Source organism: Nycticebus coucang, chromosome 10 (genome assembly GCF_027406575.1).
Source record: "Nycticebus coucang isolate mNycCou1 chromosome 10, mNycCou1.pri, whole genome shotgun sequence".
NCBI lineage: Eukaryota > Metazoa > Chordata > Mammalia > Primates > Lorisidae > Nycticebus > Nycticebus coucang.
This window is the reverse complement of record NC_069789.1, coordinates 32,828,609-32,854,873: the sequence shown is the minus strand read 5'-3', so window position 1 is coordinate 32,854,873 and position 26,265 is coordinate 32,828,609. Positions and strand designations below refer to the sequence as shown.

At 43.0% G+C, this 26,265-nt stretch overlaps 1 protein-coding gene and 1 pseudogene across 2 annotated transcripts in view; one reads left to right on the top strand and one right to left on the bottom strand.

The window, feature by feature from the left end:
- GALNT2 (polypeptide N-acetylgalactosaminyltransferase 2) overlaps window positions 1–26,265 on the bottom strand; it is a 247,658-nt gene that overhangs the window by 108,715 nt on the left and 112,678 nt on the right. For both annotated transcript variants that reach the window (XM_053605148.1, XM_053605149.1), the window contains one exon: window positions 5,125–5,218. In XM_053605148.1, coding sequence (XP_053461123.1) covers window positions 5,125–5,218 — 94 coding nt within the window. The remainder of the gene's footprint in view (window positions 1–5,124; window positions 5,219–26,265) is intronic.
- Window positions 23,612–23,710, top strand: LOC128597891 (uncharacterized; annotated as a pseudogene).

Below are 26,265 nucleotides of genomic sequence, written 5' to 3'. Positions count from 1 at the left end.
TGGTGGGTACCTGTAGTCTCAGATACCGAGGAGGCTGAGGCATGAAGATTGCTTGAGCCCAGGAGTTTGAGTCACTGTGAGTATTTATAATGCCACAGCACTCTACCGAGGGGGACAGAGTGAGATTATCTCAAAAAAAAAAAAAAAAAGAAAAAAGAATATATTAATATATTCACACAGCAATGTGTACATAAGTGAGTGCTGTTGATACATGTGGGGGATAATCTAAAAATACTTGTGTTCATGGCGTGTGTGGGCACAAGGTTGGAAGGGGCTGCCTGGAACATCACTGCTCTCTCAGATCTGGCTCTTCCACCTGCCAGCGGGTTTTGTGGTCATAAAAATGTTCAGCTTCTTTGCACCTGCCTACCTGTCTGTCTACAGCACTGAGCTTCCTGACAACCAGCCTACACACTGGAGACTGCCATGCCCAGGGGTTTCTCACAGACCGTAAAATTCTAACCATGTCCATCATGTTGGGAGAAAATATATTTTTTAACCGTAACAAAATAATTTCTAGAGAAAAAAATCACTTTAGTAGGAAAAATGGTCTCAACAAAAAAAAAAAAAAAAGAGAAAGCCCTTTGGCAAAATAGAAGGACATAGTGCATTCATCAAAAATTATTAGTAATAACTCAAAAAAAGAGGCAAATCAATAACATTCCTAACTCTTTGAAGATAAGAAAATCAACTGTATGTGATAGTTAAGGATATGAAACCAAGAGAGTCAGTGCACACATTGAAATGATTTTAAATAAACTGTGACTCTTAATGGCCCCATCTACTATGTGCCCTGAAGATGTCTTCTCCTTCCCTCTAGCTGTTAGGCCTTAAAATCCATTAGAACACTCACTTTTTCCTAATAGAAGACAATCCATAGGCAGTCTCTCAATTAATCCACACAATAGAAGTATAGTCCAGCTTCCTATTATTATAATAAAGGAATGTTTATTGCCTAAATATTGTATTCAGATACTCCCCACTGCATGGGTAATGCTTATTTTACATACGAAAGCACTGTGCTGGGGCTTTAAGACTCACCCAGGAAGGGAAAAGGCGACAGGCAGGTGGGCCTAATACTCATCTCCTGCAAATACAGACACATCTCCCTCTGGGGAAAGCTGGGATGATGAATAGGGAGGGCACAGGCAAAGGGCTGGCACTCCCCAGAGTGATGCTTGTTCAGCCACAGTAAGGATCATGGACAAACACTTCACAAACAGACTTCTGTTTATTGGCTGGCATGTAAAATGCTTAGAGTCATTAACTCGGTCCTGACAAAAGTGAAAAACTGAACAAAGTAAGTAATTACCAACTCCTCTTAGGGATGTGTCTTAGATCTGTCAGAGAAGCAGAAGCTGGTGTCCCCCAAATGGGACAGAAAGGTGAATCAAAGACTCACAGTTTACTGGGGCAGAAACTCACCTCTATGGATTCCCTACAGGGGCATAAAAACCCAAACCGTAACTGGAGACTATTGGAGGCTCCCTATGGACAAACCTAAGAGATAAAATCTCCAGGGTGACTCAGTCATGGGAGGGTCCCCAGATTTGTGTATGTTTTGCCTCTAGGAGCTCTACTAGGCTATCAGAGAGAGCACTGGAGAAGTATCCTTTCATGCTTCTGGCAAAGGGAGGGGAAAATAACCTTTATGAAATAAGCCAGAGCATTCTTATTAACAAGGCCTGCCCTCAGGAAAACTATTTAATTTGAGACTAAACTGCTGGGTTTTATCAGAGCCTGTTCAGCCTGAGGGAGGGAATACTCAGCTCCAGCCACCCCTTCCGGTCTCCGGGGAGCAGAGGTACACTGTGAAAGTCATAGCCCAGGGACACAGGCTCCCTAAAAGAATAAGGCCATTTCAGAGGTCTACAGAAAACTCTCTGTGCCCCCACAACTGACCACCTCGCAACTAGAGGCCTGTCTACCAGATACTTCCAGTCACATCCCTCTTTCAACATGAAATTACAAGGCATACTAACAGGCAAAACACACAGTCTGATGACTCAGAGCCAGGCTCAAAGATGGCAGGAATGTTGGCATCAGCAGGTCAGGAATCCAAAATGATTATGCATAATACGTTAAAGGCTCGAATGGGAAAAGCAGCCATATGCAAGAATAGATAGATAATATAAGCAGAGAAATGGACATTCTAAGAAAGACTTGAAAAGAAATGCTAGAGATCTGAAACACTGCAGAGAATGAAGAATGCCTTTGATGGGCTCATTAGCAGACCAGATATGGCTAAGCAAGAATCTCTGAGCCTGAGCATGTAACCATAGAGACTGATGTGCAAAGAGGAAAAAGGATTTAAAAAATGCAACAGACTATCCAAGAACTGTGGGGCAAATACAAACGTGTAACTTACACATCATGGGAATACCAGAAGGAAAAGAAAGAGAGAAAGGAACAGAAGAAATGCTGGAAACAGCAATAACTAAGAATTTCCCCTAATTAAGGCCAGAAACCAAAGCACACATTCAGGAAGCTCAGAGAACACCATGCAGTATAAATGTCCCCCCAAAGTACACTTCAAACATGTTATATTCAAACTATAGAAAATCAAAAATGTAGCCTTGAGAGAAGCCAGAGGAAGGTAAACCTTACTTACAGAGGAGCAAAAATTAGAATTCCATCCAACTTCTCCACTGAAACCACGTAGGCAAGAGGAGAGCAGAGCAAGAAGAAAACCACCACCTAGAATTCTATGCTTTGCCAAAAGTTACCTTCAAAAGTGAAGGAGAAATAAAGACTTTCTTGGACAAACAAAAATTGAGGGAATTCATTTCCAGTAGACCTGCCTGCCAAGAAACGTTACTAGAAGCTCTTTAGAAAGAGGGAAAAGGATACAGGTCAGAAACTTGGATCCTCACAAAGGAAGGCTGTGGATTAAAGAAAGAACAAGTGAAAGGTGAAATAAAGACGCCAACTTCACTTGTTCTTAATTGTTTTATTAAGAGGTTGTTTAAAATAATAATAGCAAAAATATATTTGGTTATGAAACCTTATATATGTATGCCTAAGTGAAATGAATGACAGCAATGATGTCAGGAATACAGTAGACCGTCCCTAGCTAACCCCTGCCCTACACCGACTACCTCCTTAAGTTGACCTAATTTTCATAAACTGGACATGTACCACATGTACCTATCAATACAAAAGGTCTAGTTCTGTATAAGACCAGTTTGCTACAGTCCCTTGGGTGGTCAACTTACAGAGGTTCTACTGTATTTTTGTTATTATAAGATATTTGCACTACCTGTGAAGCAGTATATAATGTTATTTGAAAGAAGCCTTGTTGGCTCAGTGCCAGTAGCACAGTGGTTATGGCGCCAGCCACATGCACCAACAGTGGCAGATTCGAACCCAGCCTGGGACTGCTAAACAATGACAACTGCAACAAAAAAAGGCCAGGCATTGTGGCAGGTGCCTGTAGTCCCAGCTACTTGGGAGGCTGAGGCAAGAGAATCACTTAAGCCCAAGAATTTGAGGTTGCTGTGAGCTGTGATGCCACAACACTCTACCTAGGGCAACATAGTGAGACTATGTCTCAAAAAAGAAAGAAAGAAGCCTTGTAAATGTATATTGCAAACTCTAAGACAACCATTAAAAAAGTTAAAAAATTAAAGAAATACAATAGATAAGCTAAGAAAGGAGAGAAAATAAAGTCATATAAAATGCTCAATTAAAACTATAAAAGACAGAAAAAGTATAGAAGACAAAGGTATGAACACAGAAAAAGGAACAAATAAAAAGCAGTAACAAATACGGTAAATACTAATCCCAAATATGTCAATAAACACTTTACACATCAATGGTCTAAATATACTAACTAAACTACTGAGATTGCCAGAGTGGATCAAAAAACAAGACCAGTTATATATGCTGTCTATGAAAACCCCATTTTAAATATAAAAAAGACACATAAATTAAAAAAGTACAAGTATGGAGAAAGATGTAAGGTGCTAAAACTAATTAAAAGAAGGTAAGAATTGCTATCTTAATTTCTGAAATGCAGATTTTAGATCAAAGAACGTTTTCGGTGATAGAGTTTATCACATAATGATAAAAGAGTCAGTCTAGGAAGACATAACCAATCCTTAATGTGTGTGTGCCTAAAAAAAAGGATTAAAATACACCGGCAGAACTGTTAAGAGAGTGCCAACAACTGGAAGAAAACATTTACAGAACATATTTGACAAAGGACTATTATCCTAAATATATAAAGAACTCTTGAAACTCAACAATAAGAAAATGAACAACCCAATTAAAAATGGGCAAAAGGCCTGAATATCTCAAAGAAAATACAATATAGAGATGCCAAATAAGCATATGAAAAGATGATCAACATCCTGTGTTATTGGGGAATTGAAAATTTAAAACAGCAGTGAGATACCGCTACACACATCTTGGAATGGCCAAAATCCAGAACAGTGACTCCACCAGATGCTGGTGAGGATATGGAGCACCAGGGACTCTAACTCAACACTAGGGGGAATGCAAATGGTATGACCACTTTGAAAGACAATTTTGCAGTTTCTTACAAAACTCAACATACTCTTACCATATGATCCAGCATCATGCTGCTTGGTTATTTACCCAAATGAGCTGAAAACTTATATGCATACAGAAACTTGTCTGTGAGAAACAGGATGTTTATAGTATCTTTATTCATAACTGCCCAAACTTGGAAGCAACCAAGATGCCCTTCACTAGTTGAATGGATAAATAAACTGTGGTGCACCCAATTGATGGAATAGTCGGGGGGAGAGGGGATGTTGGTGGTGGGGGAGGCTAGGTATGTGTGGGGTAGGGAACTCTGTACCTTCCCGCCAATTTTACTGTGAACCTAACACTACTTTAAAAGAAATTTCATACATTAGTACACACCATCCTGTACTTTGCATTTTATTCTATTTTCTCCAAATTTTAGTCACCTCCCACTATTAATTTTACCACCCACTTGTAGGCCTGACAGAAGTCAGCTAAGCAGTGCTCTGGGGCAGTGTCTCTAGCTGGCCTATGAAATCCACCCTCTACCCCATGGACCACTTGCTCTAAGCACCATGTTCAGTCCATTCAGTGAACAGACACAGGGAATGGCTTCCTGTCCCCTGGTAGTACCTGGAGGGAGAGTCTCCATGCTTTGTGCCTTCTCCTCTCCATTGCTGTGATGAAGGTCTTTCTTCTTAACTGGGTTGATTTCATTCCAGTCCTCCTGGGGGGAACAAAGATGCCCGATGAGTTGGCTGATTCTCTAAGCACACTTTCACTCATCCACTCAATATACACCAAGACTCAGGATGCTCCCACCTCCACCCCAGAGCTGGTTAGGCACTCAGAGAGCAAGGAGAGGGAGCGTGCGATGGCCTTTCCAAGGGTTTGCATTTCTTCCTTCAGTTTACACTCACATTGCATGCCTACAGGAAGGACAGACTGAGGATCTGGGAGGGCAGGGAAGTGAGGCAGGGAAAGAGGATTAAATGATATAATTCAATAGCGGTTAAGTTAAACCCATTAAAATGAGGGCAGCTCTCCAGACATCTTAGATGGTTTATGTACATCCTAGGAGCAGATTATCCCTAAAGGCACCTTTGAGCTCCCCTCAGAGGGTGTTAAATGATTTAACTCCTCTGACTAAGGGGGACGGAGGAGGGGACGTCATGCCTTCTCTAGGGCTCATACTAATAGGATTGCCAATGAGACAGAACTGCATATTAAGGACTTGATGTGAAACCAGAATAAGATACAAGCTCTGGCAGAATTTATTCAGCTCATCTGGGCAAACAATTTACTCTAATTTATCAACACTAAATCAAACGAAATAACAACTATATGACCACAGAGCTAAATATATTTTTCAACCACTTGGAATCTGATTTCTGTGAATAAAGTAAGAAAGGTTTCTGTATATAACCCAAATCAGAAATATCCCACAGCTAGTAATTTTCCCACCAGATTTCTGTGAGCCAAGCTTTGTCAATTGGCCATTTTCCTGAGCGGATGCTATTAGGATGATGTGTGACAGTAATCCCTCCCCAGGGAATAGGCTAGGGAGGAGGGCCCAGTCAGTCTTCCTTGGGTTTGTTCAATAAGCCCTCCTCTGGACAGGCTGAGCACTACGTGAAAGCTAACTGCTGGAGACATTTTGGCTCTTTATTTAAAATGTAAAATGAGATCTGCAAGAAGGGTAATCTTCAGGGCTTGGACCAAATGGCGCCGTTTTTCCAAATGCAAGTTATTCTGCATTTTTACTCTGAGTAGAGAGCAGCCAGGCCTAAACCTATTCCCTCTCCCTGGCTTCTGCAATGAGGCAATACCTGCTGGGTTGTCACATCAGTGCTGCCATGGAAATGGCAGGCAGGTACCGCAGCCGCCAGGGCTGGGGAGAGGAGCTGCTCTGCACCTGAGGCCTGCCCCGCCATGACACCTCCATCAGGCCTGCAAGTGCCCCGTGTACTTTGGACAGTGCTATCTCACGTGGTGATAAGTGATTTAAAATGCACCTGTATCCCAATTTGAATATTTTTTGCTGCAAAAAAATGTGAGAAGATATTTATAATTTGGTTTTTACAATTACTTGATATAAAGAAACTTTCAATTTACAATTGCTAACTTTGGCAAATAAGTAAGGAAGTATGTGTGAGTACCATACATCAGCAAGTAATGAAGTCACTGGAGTCACACAATGTAGAGTTGTTTTTATTGTTGTTGTTATTTTTTTGTGAGACAGAGTCTCATCATGTCGCCCGTGGTAGAGTGCTGTGGCATCACAGCTCACAGCAACCTCAAACTCTTGGGCTTAAGAGATTCTCTTGCCTCAGCCTCCCAAGTAGCTGGGAATCCATTTCTAGGAGGTCACTCAAAAGGACTGCTTTGTTCTGGACTCCCGATGCCACAATGCCCTGCTATTTTCTTTTTTTCCCACTTGTCATTGTTGTTTAGCTGGCCCAGGCTGGGTTCGAACCCGCCAGCCTGGGTGTATGTGGCCGGCATTGTACCACTGTGCTATAGTGCCAAGCCACAATGTAGAGTTTTAATTAAAGTATTATTTTTGTATTTTGCAGCTTGCTTGTAACATTTTGTGGCCTCCTACATACCCTGACTAATGGATCTAATCATTTAACCTTGCCCTGAAGTAAGGGATTGGCATCTCTAGCTTATTTTCTACATGTAAGAGTTGAGTCATCATCTAGTGTTCACTGAATCAGTATTTTGGGGTCAATCATCAATGCTTTTTCAGAAAATAAACATTTTTTTCTTCCTGAAAATGAGACTAATTAGCACATCTGTAATATTCCTCAACCTCCTTTCCTCCTCCTAACTATACCCATCATCAACACTAATGCAGGTGATGAGGTCACACCTACATCACTGGGGCACAGCAGAGTAACGGGCCAGGGAAGGCTGTGCAGCACAAGATGCCTACTGCTCACCCTTAGCATTTTATAATTCCTATCTCACAACAAGGACACACAGGACAAGTCAGGTCAAGCAATTTGTACAGGTTACACATCTGGTAAGAAGCTAAATCTGGCCCTTTCTGTAAGTCAGAATGGGGATGACATGGTAAACCATGTTACCACAGCCTGAATCTCAAAATGTCAAGAAAAACCAAGAATCCATTTCTAGGAGGTCACTCAAAAGGACTGCTTTGTTCTGGACTCCCAAACCAGAAACTGCAAATTATGTCAACTACCTGCTCCCGTGTCAAGGGGAGGAGCCATGGCTGCTGCCCACGTAACATTTACTAGGCACTGCCCGCCTGAGACATGCACACCCTACAGTGCCATTGGCCCCACCACCACCACCCGTCTGATGGGCGAGGGAGCCAAGGTGCCGAACGTATGACAGAGAGGCTGGATCCAAGCCCTGGGAGCTGGGAGCTGAGTCCATAGTCTCAACCATACTGTTGTACCGTCTCCTTTCTCCCAACTGAACAGCCAAAGGTCAAGTAAAACAACCAACATATGGGCTATTCCTCTGAGAACATGTTTGGTCACTGGTAATAAATCCCTGCCATCCAGCCGAGGGGTGTCACAGGCTCAGAGACTGCCCAGGCAGGACCTACAGGTCTGCAGTGCTCATCTTATCCCGTGCGCCCTCCCTACCTGGCCCCAGGGCCTTCGCCTGATAGTAAGAAAGTCAGTCCTTGCAGATGCAGGCAAGGTCCGGCTCATGCAAGCACCTGATGGCACGATACCACAGGCTGGGCACAGTATGCAGGGGCTCCCATGGTGTGGGGAAACTGGGAAAGTTCCAGGAAGGCTGCACATGAAAGTGGCACCTGGGGAAGGCAAGGGGAGATGGGGAGCGGGGGTGTTCCAGACGGAGGTAACAAAAGGGAAGGCCAGAAACAGGACGCACAGACGTGGCAGGATAGACTGAGATTCGTGTTCTAGAAACATCTTGTTGGCTATGGGTGGCAGCAGACCACAAAGGGACGATAGAGAGACCACGAGGCCATGTGGTGATGCAGCCTGGGAGATTGCGAGGGACAGCTAGGACAGTGGGTGCTGCGGGCAGGAGAGTGATGAGGTGGCACGCAGGTGCCTGACTCCAGCACTCCTCAGACAGGAGTGACCTGCACCAAGAAGAAATCCCAGACCATTGTTTGCGTAGTGTAAGGAGCAGTACTAGGAAATAAAGAAGAATCTGGTTTGGAAATGTGATGGCTATAGAGAGATACCAACCAGGGGCATCTGGAAAACAAACGGAATCACAAATCTGGAGTCTGGAAAGGCACAGAGGAAACTAAGGCTAACGGTGAGCAGGAGGGACACCCAGGGAGGGTGCACATGCACGTGCAGGGCAGCAGCATAGGCCAGCACTGCAGGACCAGTAAGACAAAGGGGGCAGCCCTGGCCCGGGCTTCTAGCCATGGCTTTGCCAATGGAGGTAGGAGTCGGAGTCTAACTCCTCTAAGATCAGGAGCTGAATCTCGCGTGTGCAGGGCCTCTACCTCCTGGGCCCTCCCATGTGGGCGCCGCATGCAGTCAGCACCTGGTGACTTCTTACACCTGCTGCCTGTTCCACAAACATCTGACATCCAAAGGGACCCCCCAGGGCCCTCGACAGTAAGAGCGGTCATGCTCCCTGTATCCTCACAGCACCACGTGCTATGGTGGTACCTTAGAGTAGATACTCAGTAACATACACGCTGGAAAAGAAAATCAGTGCCCTGCTTACTTTGATCGACTTTACCAGCTTTGCCCACTTTGCAATGGATGCTTTTCATCACAGCAGTCCCCCTGTACATCTGTATACACTGAAGACCTATTTTCACCAGAGTCAGCACCAATAATAACGGAAACGAACCAGGTATAAATGCGTGAGAAGGCCATGCCTGCCCCACTGGTACCAGGCTGTGCTATTAGCTGATCTGCCTACACACTCTTTCCTCTTGAGGGAAAATCATGGTGTCAGACAAGTGTGAACTGCTGAGATCAGAGCAGTAATGACATGGTTTGCGGGGTCAATGTTGCAGGGAATTCAAAGCCTGTGATCTCATTTGATATCCCAGGATGGACAACCATCTCTGCTGCTCTCAGAGGAATACTGACACTGAACACAGAATGACAAGCCCACAGATGGACAGCTGCTTCAGGAAAACACAGACAGGGAAAGTACATTCCTCCTTCACTTGAGGTCTAGGATTTTCTGCCTCCAAGTCAAGAAACATGCTGGCAGGGTAGTGCTGCTCAGGGTAGTACCAGAGTGCTAAGTACACCCACCTGACACCTGCAGGGACCCAGACAGCCAGACAATGACATCTGACATTTGGACCAGTGAGAGAGAACTCTAGGCTCGGCACCCATAACACAGAGCCAGCCACATACACCAACGCTGGCGGGTTCGAATCCGGCCTGGGCCAGCTAAACAACAACAATGACTGCAACAAAAAATAGCCAGGCGTTGTGGCAGGCACTTGTAGTCCAGTGACTTGGGAGGCTGAGGCAAGAGAATCGCTTAAGCCCAAGAGTTTGAGGTTGCTGTGAGCTGTGATGCCACGGTACTCTACTGAGGGCAACATAATGAGACTCTGTCTCAAAAGAAAAAAAAAGAAGAAGGACTCTAATTCTTTTCCTCCTCATTAACCTACCTAAGCTAGTAGTGATTATTACTACATGTCTGAATTTGATTTGTTTTCACAGTCTAAAAGCTCAAACAAGCATCTTGCCCGCATTGTTCCTGCAAAAGCACACACAGCACCTCAAGCACGAATGAGGTATGGCCAGGCCACAGCGGGTGTTATCAGCACCGGAGTGATGTCTGCTTACCAACCCCAGTCAGAGAGCAGGGCAGCCCAAAGTCCTAATTCTAAGTAGATGAAACAGCAATGACATCTAAATAATATGACACTATTTTCAGAAACAGCCAATCCAATAGCTTTGTTTATTGGAACAGTTATAAAAATTAAGTTGGTATAAATATGTTTAGTTATTAATAGAATATTCTCCATTATGTTCCCAGTCTGATCTGTCTCTGCTCCAAGATAAAAAAAATAATAAATTAATTAAAAGCCACCTTGACTCTTGCCAGAGGCAAGGTGTGGAGGACTCTGGAGGGGGGGACTGTGCTTAGAGGAATAGTGGCCCTTGCCAGGGCAGGGTGCAGGAGGAGAGGTCTGCAGAGGGAGAGGAGGACAGTGGAGGACAGCCAGCTCTCCGATACTGGACAGCGGAGGACAGCCAGCTCTCCGATGCTACTCCATCACCATCGACTTGTTCAGGGTACTGTTCCTTCACCTTCCAGATGAGGAAAGAAAGATCCAGAAAGGTTACATGACTTATGTTATCAAATGCTACAGAACAAATCACGTCAGATACAGCTGCAGTTTAAAACAGTCAACATTTACTATTTCCCTTAGTGCCCAGGAATCAGGAATCTGGATGGTTCTGGCCCACAGTGTCTAACAAGGCTCCAGTTGAGATGTGGGGTCAGAGCTGCTGGTCTGCCTCCAAGATGGTTTGCTCACATGGCTACTGCAGGAGGCCTGGTCCTCAGACCTGTCCATAGGGCTGTGTGAGGCCTCCCCACACAGCAGCTGCTTCCTCCATAGTGAGTGACTTCGGGAAGCAGGGAAGGGACAGGGAGACTGAGAGATGAGCTTAGAAGATGGCACCATGCCTTGAGGACCCAGTCTTAGAAATTACTCATGTCACTTTGCCAGTATATTCACTATGTCCAGTCCAGCTCACAGATTGGAGAGGGTGGAGAATTAAGACTCCACCTCTGAGAGGAGGATTTGCAAAGAGCTGGTGTATTTAGAATATTCTAGCACCGCTGTGTTTACCAATGCCTGAAGACTGGGCCAGGTCATGCCAGTAGGTAGAACCTACTCTACCCAGACGGGTGTTCATGTGGGGTGCCGTGGAGGGGCCCAAAGTTGAGTCACAAAAGAGCAAATCTGTACAGTAAAGATATTTCATCTAATATGAAATATTAGAATATTTCATCTAATATCCATGTCCAATATGAAGACTATTACCACCTATGATGACATTTTTCAGTTATGAAACACATCTAAAATAAACATACATACCCTTATCAAACTATATAACGAATAAGAAATGTTACATGAATTGCTAAATCGTCCAAGTCTGCCTTCATATAATTTAAGTGGCTAACACTGTATTTGTTAACAGAGATATAAAAATACTACTGTAGGATAAAAAAGAAAATAAATAGGCTATTTTTAATCTCCCTTCACTGAAATACGTATTACCACTATGAAATTATTTCAGCTGACTAGACCATATGCTCAAAGGCAGATTAAGTTACCAAAAATATCATGTGAATGACTACTTGATTCCCTTCTCATCAACGCTCTACTTTTCACTGTTAGTGGATGACTGTTAGTAATCACCACCACAACCAAACCAATTCTGGAAAAAAGCCAGGTTGCCAAATATGTCAGAAAGATGCAATAATTTATATTTCCATGGCCCATTTCTTAAAAGGTAAAAAGCACATTGCCAAGCTAAGACATTATAAACTACCTCAACTATATTCAGGTGTGGTGGTTTGTGCCTGTAATCCCAGCACTTTGGGAAGCCAAGGTGAGAGGATCCCTTGAGGCCAGGAGTTTGAAACCAACCTGGGAAACAACACGGTAAGACCTTGCCTCAAAATATATATATACATGTATTTTTTGTTGTTGTTTGTTTTTTAAAGAAAACAAGCTGGGAGTGGTGGCCTGTGCCTGTCGTCCCAGCTACTCTAGAGGCTTGGCTGGATACTGCTTCAGCCCAGGACTTCAGGGTTGTAATGTTCCAGCCACTGCACTCCAGCCTGGGTGACCAAATGAGACTCAGCCCCTAAAAATAATTAATTTAAAACTGAAATACCATTTACTAGAAAGCAAATTTTTAAGAATAGACTTAGCTTCTTGCTAAAGACATTTTGTGACTAAGGATTTTCACTATAAAGTGATCCATGGAGAAACAAGGAGGGTGCTCCAACCAGGGTACTGGAGAGGAATAATTCTGAGGTGTTCACACAAGAGGAAGAGGAAAGCTGCTGATACATTCTATCCCTACTTTCCAAAGTGTATGTGACACAACCGACAAATGCAGTTTTAACCCACCTGGAAAGGGTTATAAAGAAGAGAACAGAGTAGCTGGGGCAGAAGACAAAGCTCTTTTCCAATGGCACCCCACCTCCTGTTCCACACTTCTCAACACTAGCTGCAGCCCAACCTCCTGTTCCACACTTCTCAACACTAGCTGCAGCCCAACCTCCTGTTCCACACTTCTCAACACTAGCTGCAGCCCAACCTCCTGTTCCAGGCTTCTCAACTCTTTTTTTTTTTTGTTTTATTACATCATAGCTGTGTACATCAATATGATCACGGGGCACCATACACTTGTTTCATAGAATATTTGACACATTTTCTTTCTTTTTTTTTTTTATTGTTGGGGATTCATTGAGGGTACAATAAGCCAGGTTACATTGATTGCAATTGTTAGGTAAAGTCCCTCTTGCAATCATGTCTTGCCCCCATAAACTGTGACACACACGAAGGCCCCACCCCCCTCCCTCTGTCCCTCTTTCTGCTTTCCCCCCCATAACCTTGTCATTAATTGTCCTCATATCAAAATTGAGTACATAGGATTCCTACTTCTCCATTCTTGTGATGCTTTACTAAGAATAATGTCTTCCACTTCCATCCAGGTTAATATGAAGGATGTAAAGTATCCCTTTTTCTTAATGGCTGAATAGTATTCCATGGAATACATATACGACAGCTTGTTAATCCATTCCTGGGTTGGTGGGCATTTAGGCTGTTTCCACATTTTGGCGATTGAAATTGAGCTGCAATAAACAGTCTAGTACAAGTGTCCTTATGATAAAAGGATTTTTTTTCTTCTGGGTAGATGCCCAGTAAAGGGATTGCAGGATCAAATGGGACGTCTAGCTTGAGTGCTTTAAGGTTTCTCCATAATTCCTTCCAGAAAGGTTGTACTAGTTTGCAGTCCCACCAGCAGTGTAAAAGTGTTCCCTTCTCTCCACATCCACGCCAGCATATGCAGTTTTGAGATTCTGTGATGTGGGCCATTCTCACTGGGGTTCGATGATACCTCAGGGTTGTTTTGATTTGCATTTCTCCAATATATAGAGATGATGAACATTTTTTCATGTGTTTGTTACCCATTAGTCTGTCATCTTTACAGAAAGTTCTATTCATGTCTCTTGCCCATTGATATATGCGATTGTTGGCTTTTTTCATGCAGATTAATTTGACTTCTCTATAGATCCTAGTTATCAAGTTTTTGTCTGATTGAAAATACGCAAACATCCTTTCCCATTGTGTAGGTTGTCTCTTTGCTTTGGTTATTGTCTCCTTAGCTGTACAGAAGCTTTTCAGTTTAATGAAGTCCCATTTGTTTATTTTTGTTGTTGTTGCAATTGCCATGGCAGTCTTCTTCATGAAGTCTTTCCCCAGGCCAATATCTTCCAGTGTTTTTCCCATGCTTTCCTTGAGGATTTTTATTGTTTCATGCCTTAAGTTTAAGTCCTTTATCCATCTTGAATCAATTTTTATGAGTGGGTAAAGGTGTGGGTCCAGTTTCAGACTTTTACATGTAGACATCCACTTCTCCCAACACCATTTATTGAATAGAGAGTCTTTCCCCGAAGGTATGTTCTTGTTTGGTTTATTGAAGATTAGGTGGTTCTAAGATGTTAGTTTCATTTCTTGGTTTTCAATTCGATCCCAAGTGTCTAGGTCTCTCTTTTTGTGCCAGTACCATGCTGTCTTGACCACTATGGCTTGGTAGTACAGACTAAAATCTGGTATGCTGATGCCCCAAGCTTTATTTTTATTACTAAGAACTGCCTTAGCTATACGGGGTTTTTTCCGGTTCCATACAAAACACAGAATCATTTTTCCAAATCTTGAAAGTATGATGTTGGTATTTTGATAGGAATGCCATTGAATAGGTAGATTGCTTTGGGAAGTATAGACATTTTAACAATGTTGATTCTTCCCGTCCATGAGCACGGCATGTTCTTCCATTTGTTAATATCCTCTGCTATTTCCTTTCTGAGGATTTCACAGTTTTCTTTATAGAGGTCCTTCACCTCCTTCGTTAGGTATATTCCTAGGTATTTCATTTTCTTTGAAACTATGGTGAAGGGAGTTGTGTCCTTGATTAGCTTCTCATCTTGACTATGTTATTGGTGTATACAAAGGCTACTGACTTGTGGACATTGATTTTATATCCTGAAACATTACTGTATTTTTTGATGACTTCTAGGAGTCTTGTGGTTGAGTCTTTGGGGTTCTCTAAGTATAAGATCATGTTGTCAGCAAAGAGGGAGAGTTTGACCTCCTCTGCTCCCATTTGGATTCCCTTCATTTCCTTGTCTCGCCTAATTGTATTGGCTAGAATTTCCAGCACTATGTTGAATAGTAAAGGTGACACAGCACAACCTTGTCTGGTTCCAGTTCTAAGAGGAAAAGCTTTCAGTTTTACTCCATTCAGTAAAATATTGGCTATGGGTTTGTCATAGATAGCTTCAATCAGTTTTAGAAATGTGCCACCTATGCCTATACTCTTCAGTGTTCTAATTAGAAAAGGATGCTGGATTTTATCAAAATGCTTTTTCTGCATCTACTGAGAGGATCATGTGATCTTTATTTTTGCCTCTGTTAATATGGTGGATAACGTTTACGGACATGCGTATGTTAAACCAGCCTTGCATCCCTGGGATGAAGCCTACTTGATCATGATGAATGACTTTTTTGATGATAAGCTGTAATCTATTGGCTAGGATTTTGTTGAGAATTGTTGCATCTATATTCATGAGTGAGATTGGTCTGAAATTCTCCTTTTTGGTTGGGTCTTTCCCTGGTTTTGGTATCAGGGTGATGTTTGCTTCATAGAATGTGTTGGGGAAGATTCCTTCTTCCTCAATTTTTTGGAATAATTTCTGCAGTACAAAAGCTCTTCCTTAAAGGTTTGATAGAATTCTGGAGTGAAGCCATGTGGACCAGGGCTTTTTTTGGTTGGAAGATTTTTTATTTTTTCTTTGATGTCAGTGCTTGAAATTCGTCTGTTCAGGAGGTCTATTTCTTCCTGGCTGAGTCTAGGGAGAGGGTGTGATTCCAAATATTGATCCAGTTCCTTCACATTGTGAAATTTCATGGCATAGAGTTTCTGGTAGTATTCAGAGATGATCTCTTGTATCTCTGTGGGATCAGTTGTTATTTCCTCTTTATCATTTATGATTGAGGTTACTAGAGATTTGACTTTTCTATTTCTCGTTAGTCTGGCCAATGGTTTACCTATTTTATTTATTTTTTCAAAAAACTAACTCCTTGTTTCATTAATTTTCTGAATGATTCTTTTGTTTTCAATTTCATTGATCTCTGATTTGATTTTGGATATTTCTTTTCTTCTACTGAGTTTAGGCTTAGATTGTTCTTCTTTTTCCAATTCCATAATATCTCCTGTGAGATTGTTGATGCGCTCTCTTTCTGTTTTTCGAATGTAGGCATCTAAAGCGTTGAATTTTCCTCTCAAAACTGCTTTTGCAGTATCCCACAGGTTTTGGTAGCTTGTGTCTTCATTGTTGTTATGCTCAAGGAAGTTAATGATTTCCTGTTTTATTTCTTCCTGCACTCATCTGTTATTCAACAGAAGATTGTTTAATTTCCATGCCTTTGGGTGGGGTTGAGCATTTTTGTTAGAGTTGAGTTCCACCTTTAGTGCCTTATGGTCTGAGAAGATACAAGGTAAAATTTCAATTCTCTTGATTCTGTTGATATTTGTTTTGTGTCTCAGGATGTGATCAATTTTGGAGAATGTTCCATGGGGTGATGAGAAGAATGTATATTCTTTTCTTTGGGGTGGAGTATTCTATATGCGTCTATCAAGCACAGTTGTTCTAGGGTCTCAGTTAAATCTCTTATATCTTTGTTGAACTTCTGTTTAGAGGCTCTGTCCAGCTCTGTAAGAGGAGTGTTAAAGTCCCCTATTATGGTATTATCAGATATCATATTGCTCAGACTGAGTAAGATCTGTTTCAAGAATCTGAGATCATTTAAATTGGGTGCATAAATATTTAGAATTGAAATGTCTTCTTGTTGTATTTTTCCCTTGACCAATGTAAAGTGACCATCTTTGTCTTTTTTGACTTTAGTTGCTCTAAATCCACATGTATCTGAAAATAAGATTGCAACTCCTCTTTTCTTCTGAATGCCATTTGCCTGAAAAATTGTCTTCCAACCCTTGACTCGGAGCTTTAATTTGTCTTTTGAAGACAGGTGTGTTTCTTGCAGACAGCAAATGGATGGCTTGGGTTTTTTAATCCAGTCAGCCAATCTATGTCTCTTCTGTGGGGAATAATTGATAAGTGTGGTAGTATTCTATTCATCTTATTTGGTGAGAGTCCATTGCTTAGTTTTATCTTTTGCAGCAGTGTGGAGGTTTCGTTCTGTCCTTTAATTTCTGAGTTCTTACTTTGCTGCTGATCCATTGTGGTGGTCAGTGTGCATAACAGGTTGAAGTATTTCCTGTAGAGCTGGTCTCGTTGTGGCGAATTTTCTCAATGTTTGTATATCCGTAAATGATTTGATTTCTCTGTCAGTTTTTCAGCTTAGCTTAGCAGGGTACAGAATTCTGGGCTGGAAATTGTTCTGTTTAAGTAGATTAAAGGTAGATGACCATTGTCTTCTTGCTTGGAAAGTTGCATTAGAGAAGTCTGCGGTCAATCTGATGGATTTGCCCCTGTAGGTCAACTGGCGCTTACTCCTGGCAGCTTGCAGAATCTTTTCTTTCATCTTGACTTTGGACAGGTTCATCACAATGTGTCTTGGAGAAGCTCGGTTAGAGTTGAGGCGACCTGGGGTCCGATAGCCCTCTGAAAGCAGTGTGTCAGAACCTTTGGTGATATTTGGGAAATTTTCTTTTATAATATTCTCTAGTATGGCTTCCATTCCTCTGGGGCATTCTTCTTCCCCTTTGGGATTCCTATAACTCGTATGTTGGAACTCTTCATAAAGCCCCATAATTCTGACAGTGAATGTTCTGCTTTCCCTCTCTCTTCTTTTCTGCCTTTTTTACTATCTGACTTATCTCAAGAACTTTGTCTTCTACCTCTGAAATTCTTTCTTCTGCATGGTCTAACCTGTTGCTGATACTTTCCATTGCATCTTTAAGTTCCCTAATTGACTGTTTCAGTTCCTTCTGCTCTGCTATATCCTTTTTATATTCTTCATATGGTTCATCTCTTATTTGATTCTGTTTTTGGATTTCCTTTTGGTTATTTTCCACTTTATTAGCAGTTTCCTTCATTGTTTCCATCATTTCTTTCATTGTTTTCAACATGTGTATTCTAAATTCCCTGTCTATCATTCCTAACATTTCTTTATAGGTGGAATCATCTGCAGTAGCTACCTCATGGTCCCTTGGCGGGGTTGTTCTGGACTTGTTCTTCATGTTGCCTGGAGTTTTTTACTGATTCTTGAGTGATTTCTTTTATCTGTTTCCTTGCCCTAATTTTCCTTTCACTTCCTCTTGCTCTTGGAGTGATTTCTTTTATCTGTTTCCTTGCCCTAATTTTCCTTTCACTTCCTCTTACTCTTTAAGTTCTCATGCCTGTGGACTATGGGTTACAGGACCAGAAGGGTGAGAAGGTTGAAGGGCAAAAAAGGGATGAAAGAAAGGAGGACCGAGTGATAAGAAAAAAAAGAAAAATAGAGAAAGGAGAGGGGGTGAGTGAAAGGAATATTGACAAAAAGAAAAGAGGCACAGAAAGAGGGAGACAGAGCAGTATAGGTGTACATTAGGGTACTTTGACACAACCTTAAAAAAAACCCCACCTTCTGGGGGTGCCCAGTTGGATTGTTCCCTTGAGGTCAGCAGCTCTTTGCTAACCTGATCAGACACAGTACCCCACCTCCACCAAGTAGAGAGGAAAGACAAAAATGCTATAAATCAAACCAAAACAAGCAAACAGAAAACTTTATGGGATAAAATTGGGTGAAAAACCAAATAATAGTGGTAGAAACACTAGCAAAAATGAAGTTCTAGTTATTGAAAAAGGCAGCAATGGGAAATTATAATTAAACTAGAAAAATTGAGAAAGAAAAAGGATCTGTATGGAAAAGGTTGAAATTAAAAAACAAAACAACACCAACATCGAAATAAACAAACAAACAAAAAAAAAACCAAAAAATAACCATACCAAAAAAAAAAAAAAAAACACAGCCAAAAACAAAGCAGTATTATATGTTATTGAATATTGTCTGGGCAACACGTGGTCTTCTGGGGTATGAGATGTTAATCACAGTTCTGATATGACTGGAGGCTGCTGATTTCTCAAACCCCAGCAGGCAGACACCCTAAATCTCTCTTCAGCCCACTTAAAAGGCACTTTGAACTTATAAACTTGCTGAGCAGAAGCTTTCTCAGGAAAGTGCTTGTCGCTGGAATCACTGCTGAAGTGGCTATCCACTTACCCAGTGTGCCAAAACCGGTCTCACTCTGCCCCTGAGGGTTAGGGCTACAAGGCGGCTCAGACCCCACCCTTAGGCTATTCGGTTGCTGGGTTACCAGCTCCCACCCAATTCAACCTCTGCGACCCTGGGGGCGGAGCTTGCCGGGGCAGATGGCTCACAATGGCTCCCTGTGGCCCACAGCCAAACACTATTAGCTCCATCTGGCTCAGCGGCTCAGACTGGGGCCCTAGACAACGGCCAAAGTTCTCTGCACTCCCGCTCAGGCTCTCCCCAAGGCAGTTCAACTGAGTGCCAAGTCCAAAGACACCAAAACAGTTCACAGGTAAGGCCTTTATGGTTTGCAGTCTCGCTGCTACTGAACTTACAGTTGCTGGCGGGTTTAGACGGATTGAACACACGCGACCACTTGCCGTTTTTCCACTGTTTTAGTCCTCCTCTTGGGGTCCAGAAGTCTCTCGCTGACTCCCTGTATCCTCACAGGGGTGATGATAGGCAGATCCCACCAGCCAGAGATACCTGGAGTCTTATCTCCCCAGACTCACGGTGCCCAGATGCAAGGAAGCTGCTACTTGGCCGCCATCTTGCTCCACCTCCTCCTACCTTAGAGCTTTTTGGAAGGGAGTATGGAGAATCCTCAAAGAACTCAAGCTAGACCTCCCATTTGATCCTGCAATCCCATTGCTAGGCATCTACCTGTAAGCTGAGCTACTCAGGAGGCTGAGGCAAGAGGATCACTTGAGTCCAAGAGTTTGAGGTTGCTGTGAACTATGATGATGCCATGGCTCTCTACCCAGGGTGACAGAGTGAGACTATGTCTTGTGAGGCCCGGATTTGAAATTCAGAGCTTTTTCCTAACGGAAAGGTCAGCTCCCAGTTCCTCCCAGCATCCCTGGGTGATGTTAGGATTCCGGGGATGTCCACGAGCGCAGAAGGGAGGATGCCGGGCCACCCACGGTCTGCCTTCTGCCAAGCCAAGAAAGAGGAGAGGATATTTGACACATTTTCATCTCATTAGTTGACATAGCCCTCCTGGCATTTTCCTACTTACTTTGACAAGACATTTACATTCCACATTTGCCAAGGCTCACATGTACCCTTGGAAGATGCACCACAGGTGTGATCCTTTCTCTTTTAATTGCACCCCCACCTCCTGTTCCAGGCTTCTCAACTCTTTTAATTGCAGCCCCACCTCCTGTTCCAGGCTTCTCAACTCTAGCTGCAGCCCCATCTCCTATTCCACACTTCTCAACTCTAGCTGCAGCCCCACCTCCTGTTCATGCTTCTCAACTCTTAACTGCAGCCCCACCTCCTGTTCACGCTTCTCAACTCCAACTGCAGCCCCACCTCCTGTTGCACGCTTCTCAACTCTTTTAATTGCAGCCCCACCTCCTGTTCCAGGCTTCTCAACTCTTAACTGCAGCCCCACCTCCTGTTCACGCTTCTCAACTCTAACTGCAGCCCCACCTCCTGTTGCACGCTTCTCAACTCTTTTAATTGCAGCCCCAACTCCTGTTCCAGGCTTGTCAACTCTTTTAATTGCAGCCCCACCTCCTGTTCCAGGCTTCTCAACTCTAGCTAAACCAGATTCTCTTAGAGAAATAATAAATTACTGCAAACTGGACTAGAAAATGTCTTTTTACCAAAAATAAAAATAAAAAAGAGGTGCTTTAGAAAGTTCTTTCCCCTGTGCCTTCTGTAAAAATCAATTGTATTTAAAAATAAAACGATAGTTTTCTTCCCAGGAGACAGCGCGGTGTAAGTGGGAGGAGAGGTGCTGAGGCAGCCGAGCAACCAGCGAGGAGGGGCAGGTGCCACCCTCACTAGGCAGCCTTGTCCACAGCCCTGTGGGAACACCATCTCCACCCACCTGTAAACTTAAGACCCCTGCTCCTCCACCTCACTCCTCCCAGGCCTGGCAGCAGCTGCACTTCAGGTCAATATGCAGGCAAAGCCACTTCCCCTCTCAGCCTCAGCTCACAGAGCTGTGCTGCCGCCGTACACTGTGGTCTCTGATTAAATCCCTCCTGCTCAGGACCAAACTTCCAGTCAAGTAGCTCCTTTCATAGCCACAGCTGTATCCACCGAGTCAGAACTGGCTACAAATCTTGAGTTTCCCTTGAAAAGCTTTTCCAAGAGAAAAAAAAAGAGTCTTAGAAGGACACACCAAGAACCCCAAGGGGACCAAGGGTTAGAAAGGAAGTGGAATATCTGCAATTAAATTCTCCTCTCTGCCCCTTCATCTCATCACAAATCATTTGTTGAGTTTGGTCCTGAGACAGGATGAATGTGTCAGCCGGGGGCAACCTGTTAGATCCCTTACCTCAGGAACACTTATTTAATATGTCTGTTCTTTGCCTTCACCACCTGGGACACGAGAGAATACAGAATACTAGATAGACAGACAGACAGATAATACTATCCCAACACTTGGTATTACAACATGGGCTGCAAGTATCTCAGTCTTATTTATAAGCAAAAGGACACAGCATAAGTTTGTTCGACCTTATCAGAAAGCACCCAACATCAAGAACTAGAAAGATGCTTAAAACCTTTAAGCCAAGAAATCTCACTTCTGCAAATCTATTCCAATGAACGAACCCAAGATAAGGAATAAAATTTTGTGTATGAATACTGTAGCACTATTTATAGAAGGAAAAAAATAGAAGAAATTTAAAATATTTACCAATAAAAGGTTAATTTATATTACATCCCCTGAAAAGAATATGATGCAACCATTAAAAAGCATAATTGTAAAGATCACATAGCCACATGCAAAATGCTTATGTTAAGTGGAAAAGCGATTTTTATGTATACAATGAAACAACTACATAAAAATATGTATCCATATGGATTAGCTTGGAATGAAACATACTGAAATAAAAATGATGGTGTTAGAGTGGAGAATGATGAGTGTTAACTCTACTTCCCAAACTTTCTTTCATGTTTCAAAATTATCTTCATGAATAATTTAAGAAATTCAGCACAGACATTTAAAGTTGGGATTTCGACCCTATGCAATATTTCACATCCTTACGGCATCATGACAGATGACCACACCTGCTGGATGCTAGAAATGCTGCCCAAAGTCAAAGGGGAAACTCACAGGGGGAAGAGGAGCTGTTCTGAGAAACAGGTACAATCTGGCCTCTGCTTTAAAGATTTGACGTCAAAGCATGTCTCTAGAATCCAGGGAGGCCTCCTCTTCTCTCCGCCTAGGCAGCAATTCCAACAGGCCTGTTGAGGGGCCTGTGTCTTCTGTATGTATCACTTTCTCTGCCAAATCTCTTGTTTTCTCCAAGGAACTAGTCAATGGAAGACCAAGTGAGCCTATACACTTATGGCCACAGTTGGCACTAAATATTTAAAGGGGATTGTGCTGGATGCTGACACAGTTCACAGGCAGTCATATGCGTAAAGAGAGAAACCAGAGCGTACACCTCTAGGTGCCAACCCACCTCTGGTTTGACTGCCTATTCCCCCCCAACACAGAACATGGGAATAATGACAGTGACACCCCCTCCACAGAACGGACATTTTCTGGGGATTTCCCATATGCCATGTGTTGGAGGGTGGCTATACGTATGCTACTTCAGTTAGTATCCATTCTTCACAATATTCTTGAGGTACAGTACTAATGCCCCCATTCCAAAGATGAGGAAAGTAAGACCCCAAAAGGCAGAATCATGGGCACACAGCAAATAGGTCGTGTCTCTGGGTGTCACATCAAGACATGACCAAAGTCCAGGCTCTGTCCACCCTGCCAGGCCAGTTCTGGGACAGAGTGACTGACCCAGTGCCGAGGTTGTTAGGCAGGCTCAATCTAGTAAGCTCATCTACGGGAAGTGACTGGCATGGAGTGTGGCCCACAGGTGTTCGCTCAGTACATGGGAAATGCCCACTCCTCCTCCTATTTTCTCTTATCTAACTTTGGAAAATTAGTCTCTTACCGATTCCCACTGTCCATGGTGGCTTCTCCTGTCCACATACTTTATCTCATTTCATGCTAATGGGAAGTCAAGGAGAAGGCGATTTGCTGTGAGGAGCTCAGGCTTTGAAGAAAATTCAAATTCTGGAGCTCACACCAGTAAGAATCATGTTCTCCAAGCAGGGCAACGATAGAATTAAACAAGATATCATGTATGACGATGCTAACTGCTCAGGTTCTGATAACATAGTAGGTGCTCCACAAAAACCAAGCCCCACAGCCACCTGGTAAGTATTACCTCACTCCCTGAGTTACTTAGATACAGTCACTAATGAGTGGCAGAGCTAAGATTAGTCAAAAGACTTCTACTCACTGCACCCCAGACCTCAGGAGTCCATGGAAGTCAGGAGTGGACACTGGCCAGCAAGATGTGCTGGCCCCATGAGGTTTGTCCCAAGTAGTGCTTGGATCTCTCTGTTTGCACTTAGGGTCTGGGAACTTGACAATCCCTTTTGACATAGTTTACTTATTTTTTAATGCTGAGTTCCAAAAAACCTCTTTACCTGATTCCTTATTCTCTATAAGCCAAAGATTCATGCGTCACTGGCTTGGAATAGAAGGGGTCAAGGGGAACTTCCCCCCTCGGCCTTCTGAAGGTTCACTAAAAAAGCAACTCACAAAAGGCAGATTCACTAGAGAAAAGAAATACAAATTTAGTGCTCACTTCGGCAGAACATATACTAAAAGTGAAACAATACAGAGAAGATTAGCATGGCCCCGCTGACACGCAAATTAGTGAAGCGTTCCATATTTTTATAAAATTTAGTGTTAAATCTAAAAAATAAAATAAAATAAAATAAAAAGACACACAAATTTATTTAACATGTATACATGGGGGCCTTCAAAACAAAGACCCAAAAGATACAAGGGAAATTGTCCATTTTTATGCTTAGATTCAACAAAGTATGGAGTCACATAAAAATATAATGGGACAAAAAAAAATGCTAACAGACTGAACAGAGAAACCCAATAAAGCCAATAAAGCCTATCTTTCCAGATGCTTCTTCTTGGCCTCTCTGAGCATATGCACCCTTTCCTCCTGGGTAAGGGGCAGGACCCACGCTAGAATGGGGTCTTCACCACCTAACTGTCAAGCAAAGTAGGTGAGATCACTTTTTTATGGCTAGTTTTAACACAGAAAGGTGGAGGAAAGTTAAGAGTAATATTTTGAGGGTTTTTTATGGCTGGTTTTGGAGAAAAGGGGTTCTGGTTTCTATGAGCTTAGAGAAAAGGGATTTTGGTTTCTATGGCCAGACTTGGGAGAGAGTGAGTGGCCAGAGGCAGAAGGGCAGAAGAAGGTCAGAGAAAATCTTTTGCTTCTAATTTGAGGCACTGTCTTCCGAAGTCTGGCAGAGACTAGAAAGATGTAGATTCAGAACTCTAATAAAGCTTTATAAATCATTCCTATATCTCAGTAGCATCATCCAGAATACTAAACTTTTAGAAGATTAGACAGAGGGCATGGAAAATGTGTGGGACATATCTCTGTTCAGATACAGGAGCCTCAGATGACACTCTGAGGGACCCGGCTTTCTAGGGATGGGAGTGAACTGCCGGAAGATTCAGGAGGAAGTTGGTCACTCTCAAGTGCTTGTGGAAACCAGCTGGGATCAGCTGCTGTCAAATCAGTGAAACGTGGAAATTCCCTTTCACCCAGGTCTCCAAGCTTCTTCTACAGCACTATAACCCTAAATCTTTTTTTTATTATTATTAAATCATACATTAATGATTCATGGGATACAATGTGCTAATTTTATATACAACTTGGAATGCTTACATCAAACTACCCCGTTTCCCTGAAAATAAGACATCCTCCGAAAATAAGACCTGCTTACAGGAAAGATAAGACGTCCCCCGAAAATAAGACCTAGTGTGTCTTTGGGAGCACACCTTAAAATAAGACACTGTCTTATTTTCGGGGAAACAGGGTAGTTAACACAGCCTTCACCTCACTTTATAATCCTAAATCTTACCAGCCAAACCAATGAACTGGGAGCTCCAAGACTTTTAAATTCAAACTGTTAGGGAATTTTGCCAGTGAGGTTTACCTTACCTTCATGTGCCGTACTCTTTCCAAAAAGGACTAGGTAGCTTTAAACAAAAGGCCTGAGTAGAAATACAAAAGAAATGAACCATGAAGATCAAGCAAAGATGCTGTGGTCAACTTGAGTTTTAAACTCTGAACTTCCCTGAGACAGAAGAGCGGTAACAGAAACAAGAATCAAGATGTAAGCAGATCAGTCCTGGGCCAGAGATGCTATGTATAGTCCCACCCTGCTGACAAGACAATCCATGGGAGGAAGGTACTGCCATGTCATTTTACAGACGAAGAATGAGTTACCAGTCACCTGCCAAAGGCACGGCAGTTACAAAATCAAGTCGGAATCTCAGCCCTGGCTGCCTCGGAAGGCTGTGCTCCAACCAACCGCATCACCATCCCACAAATGCAGATACCAGCACTTTAAAAAAAGGCTGATTAATGCCAAATCCTGAAGTTTCTATGAAAGGAATGGGTCTGGAGTGATGGACTGCAGCAATTAGAAATGGCCATTTTTCTTTACTCTCTTCCCTGGACAGCTGGAATCAGACTCAGGCTTGGCCATGTGATTGGCTTTGGCCGACTGGATTCCAGCAAACATGAGACAAGGAGGGGTTGGCAAGCAGGCCATAAGGAAGCCGGACAGCAAGTACCCAGGACATGAGGCCACCTCGGACCAGCCAACCCCGCTGTCATGTGACTGCAGGTCACACATGACCCCAGCGAGACCAGCAGAACTGCCCAGTCAACCACACGGCTGTGAGAAGTAATCAGTTACTACTACCTTTGGGGCGGTTTGCACAGGTAACCAAGGCGTGGATGTGAAATGGCACAGGAAGTCCTTAACCCAGCTTAGGAAGGTGCTGTACATGGCTGTTGCCCATAGAAAGCTGGGAACACAACACGGAAGGGCAAATCAGTCACAAGCACTCAGCAAAGCAAAAGCAGGTGCCACCCACAGCCTGAGCCCACTGTCCCTCTTCCAGATAATTATATCCCCTTCTCAAAGTACAGAATAGGGTCCGGGAGGGTCTGTGCACTGGCAGGGCTAAAAGAGCTTTTGGAGCCATCTCTGAGATTACCATTCACTTGGCCAATTTTTTAAATGAGTCCTTTATTAGGAGGAAGTGATATAGGGATGGTACAGAATGTAGCCCTGGACTCAGGAGATCAGAGGTGAGTACAGCATGGTGTGTGATCTTGGCCATGTGCAATACCCTTCCTAAGTCTCTCCCTCATCCACAGAATGCCCACAGTGGTTAATGTCACAAT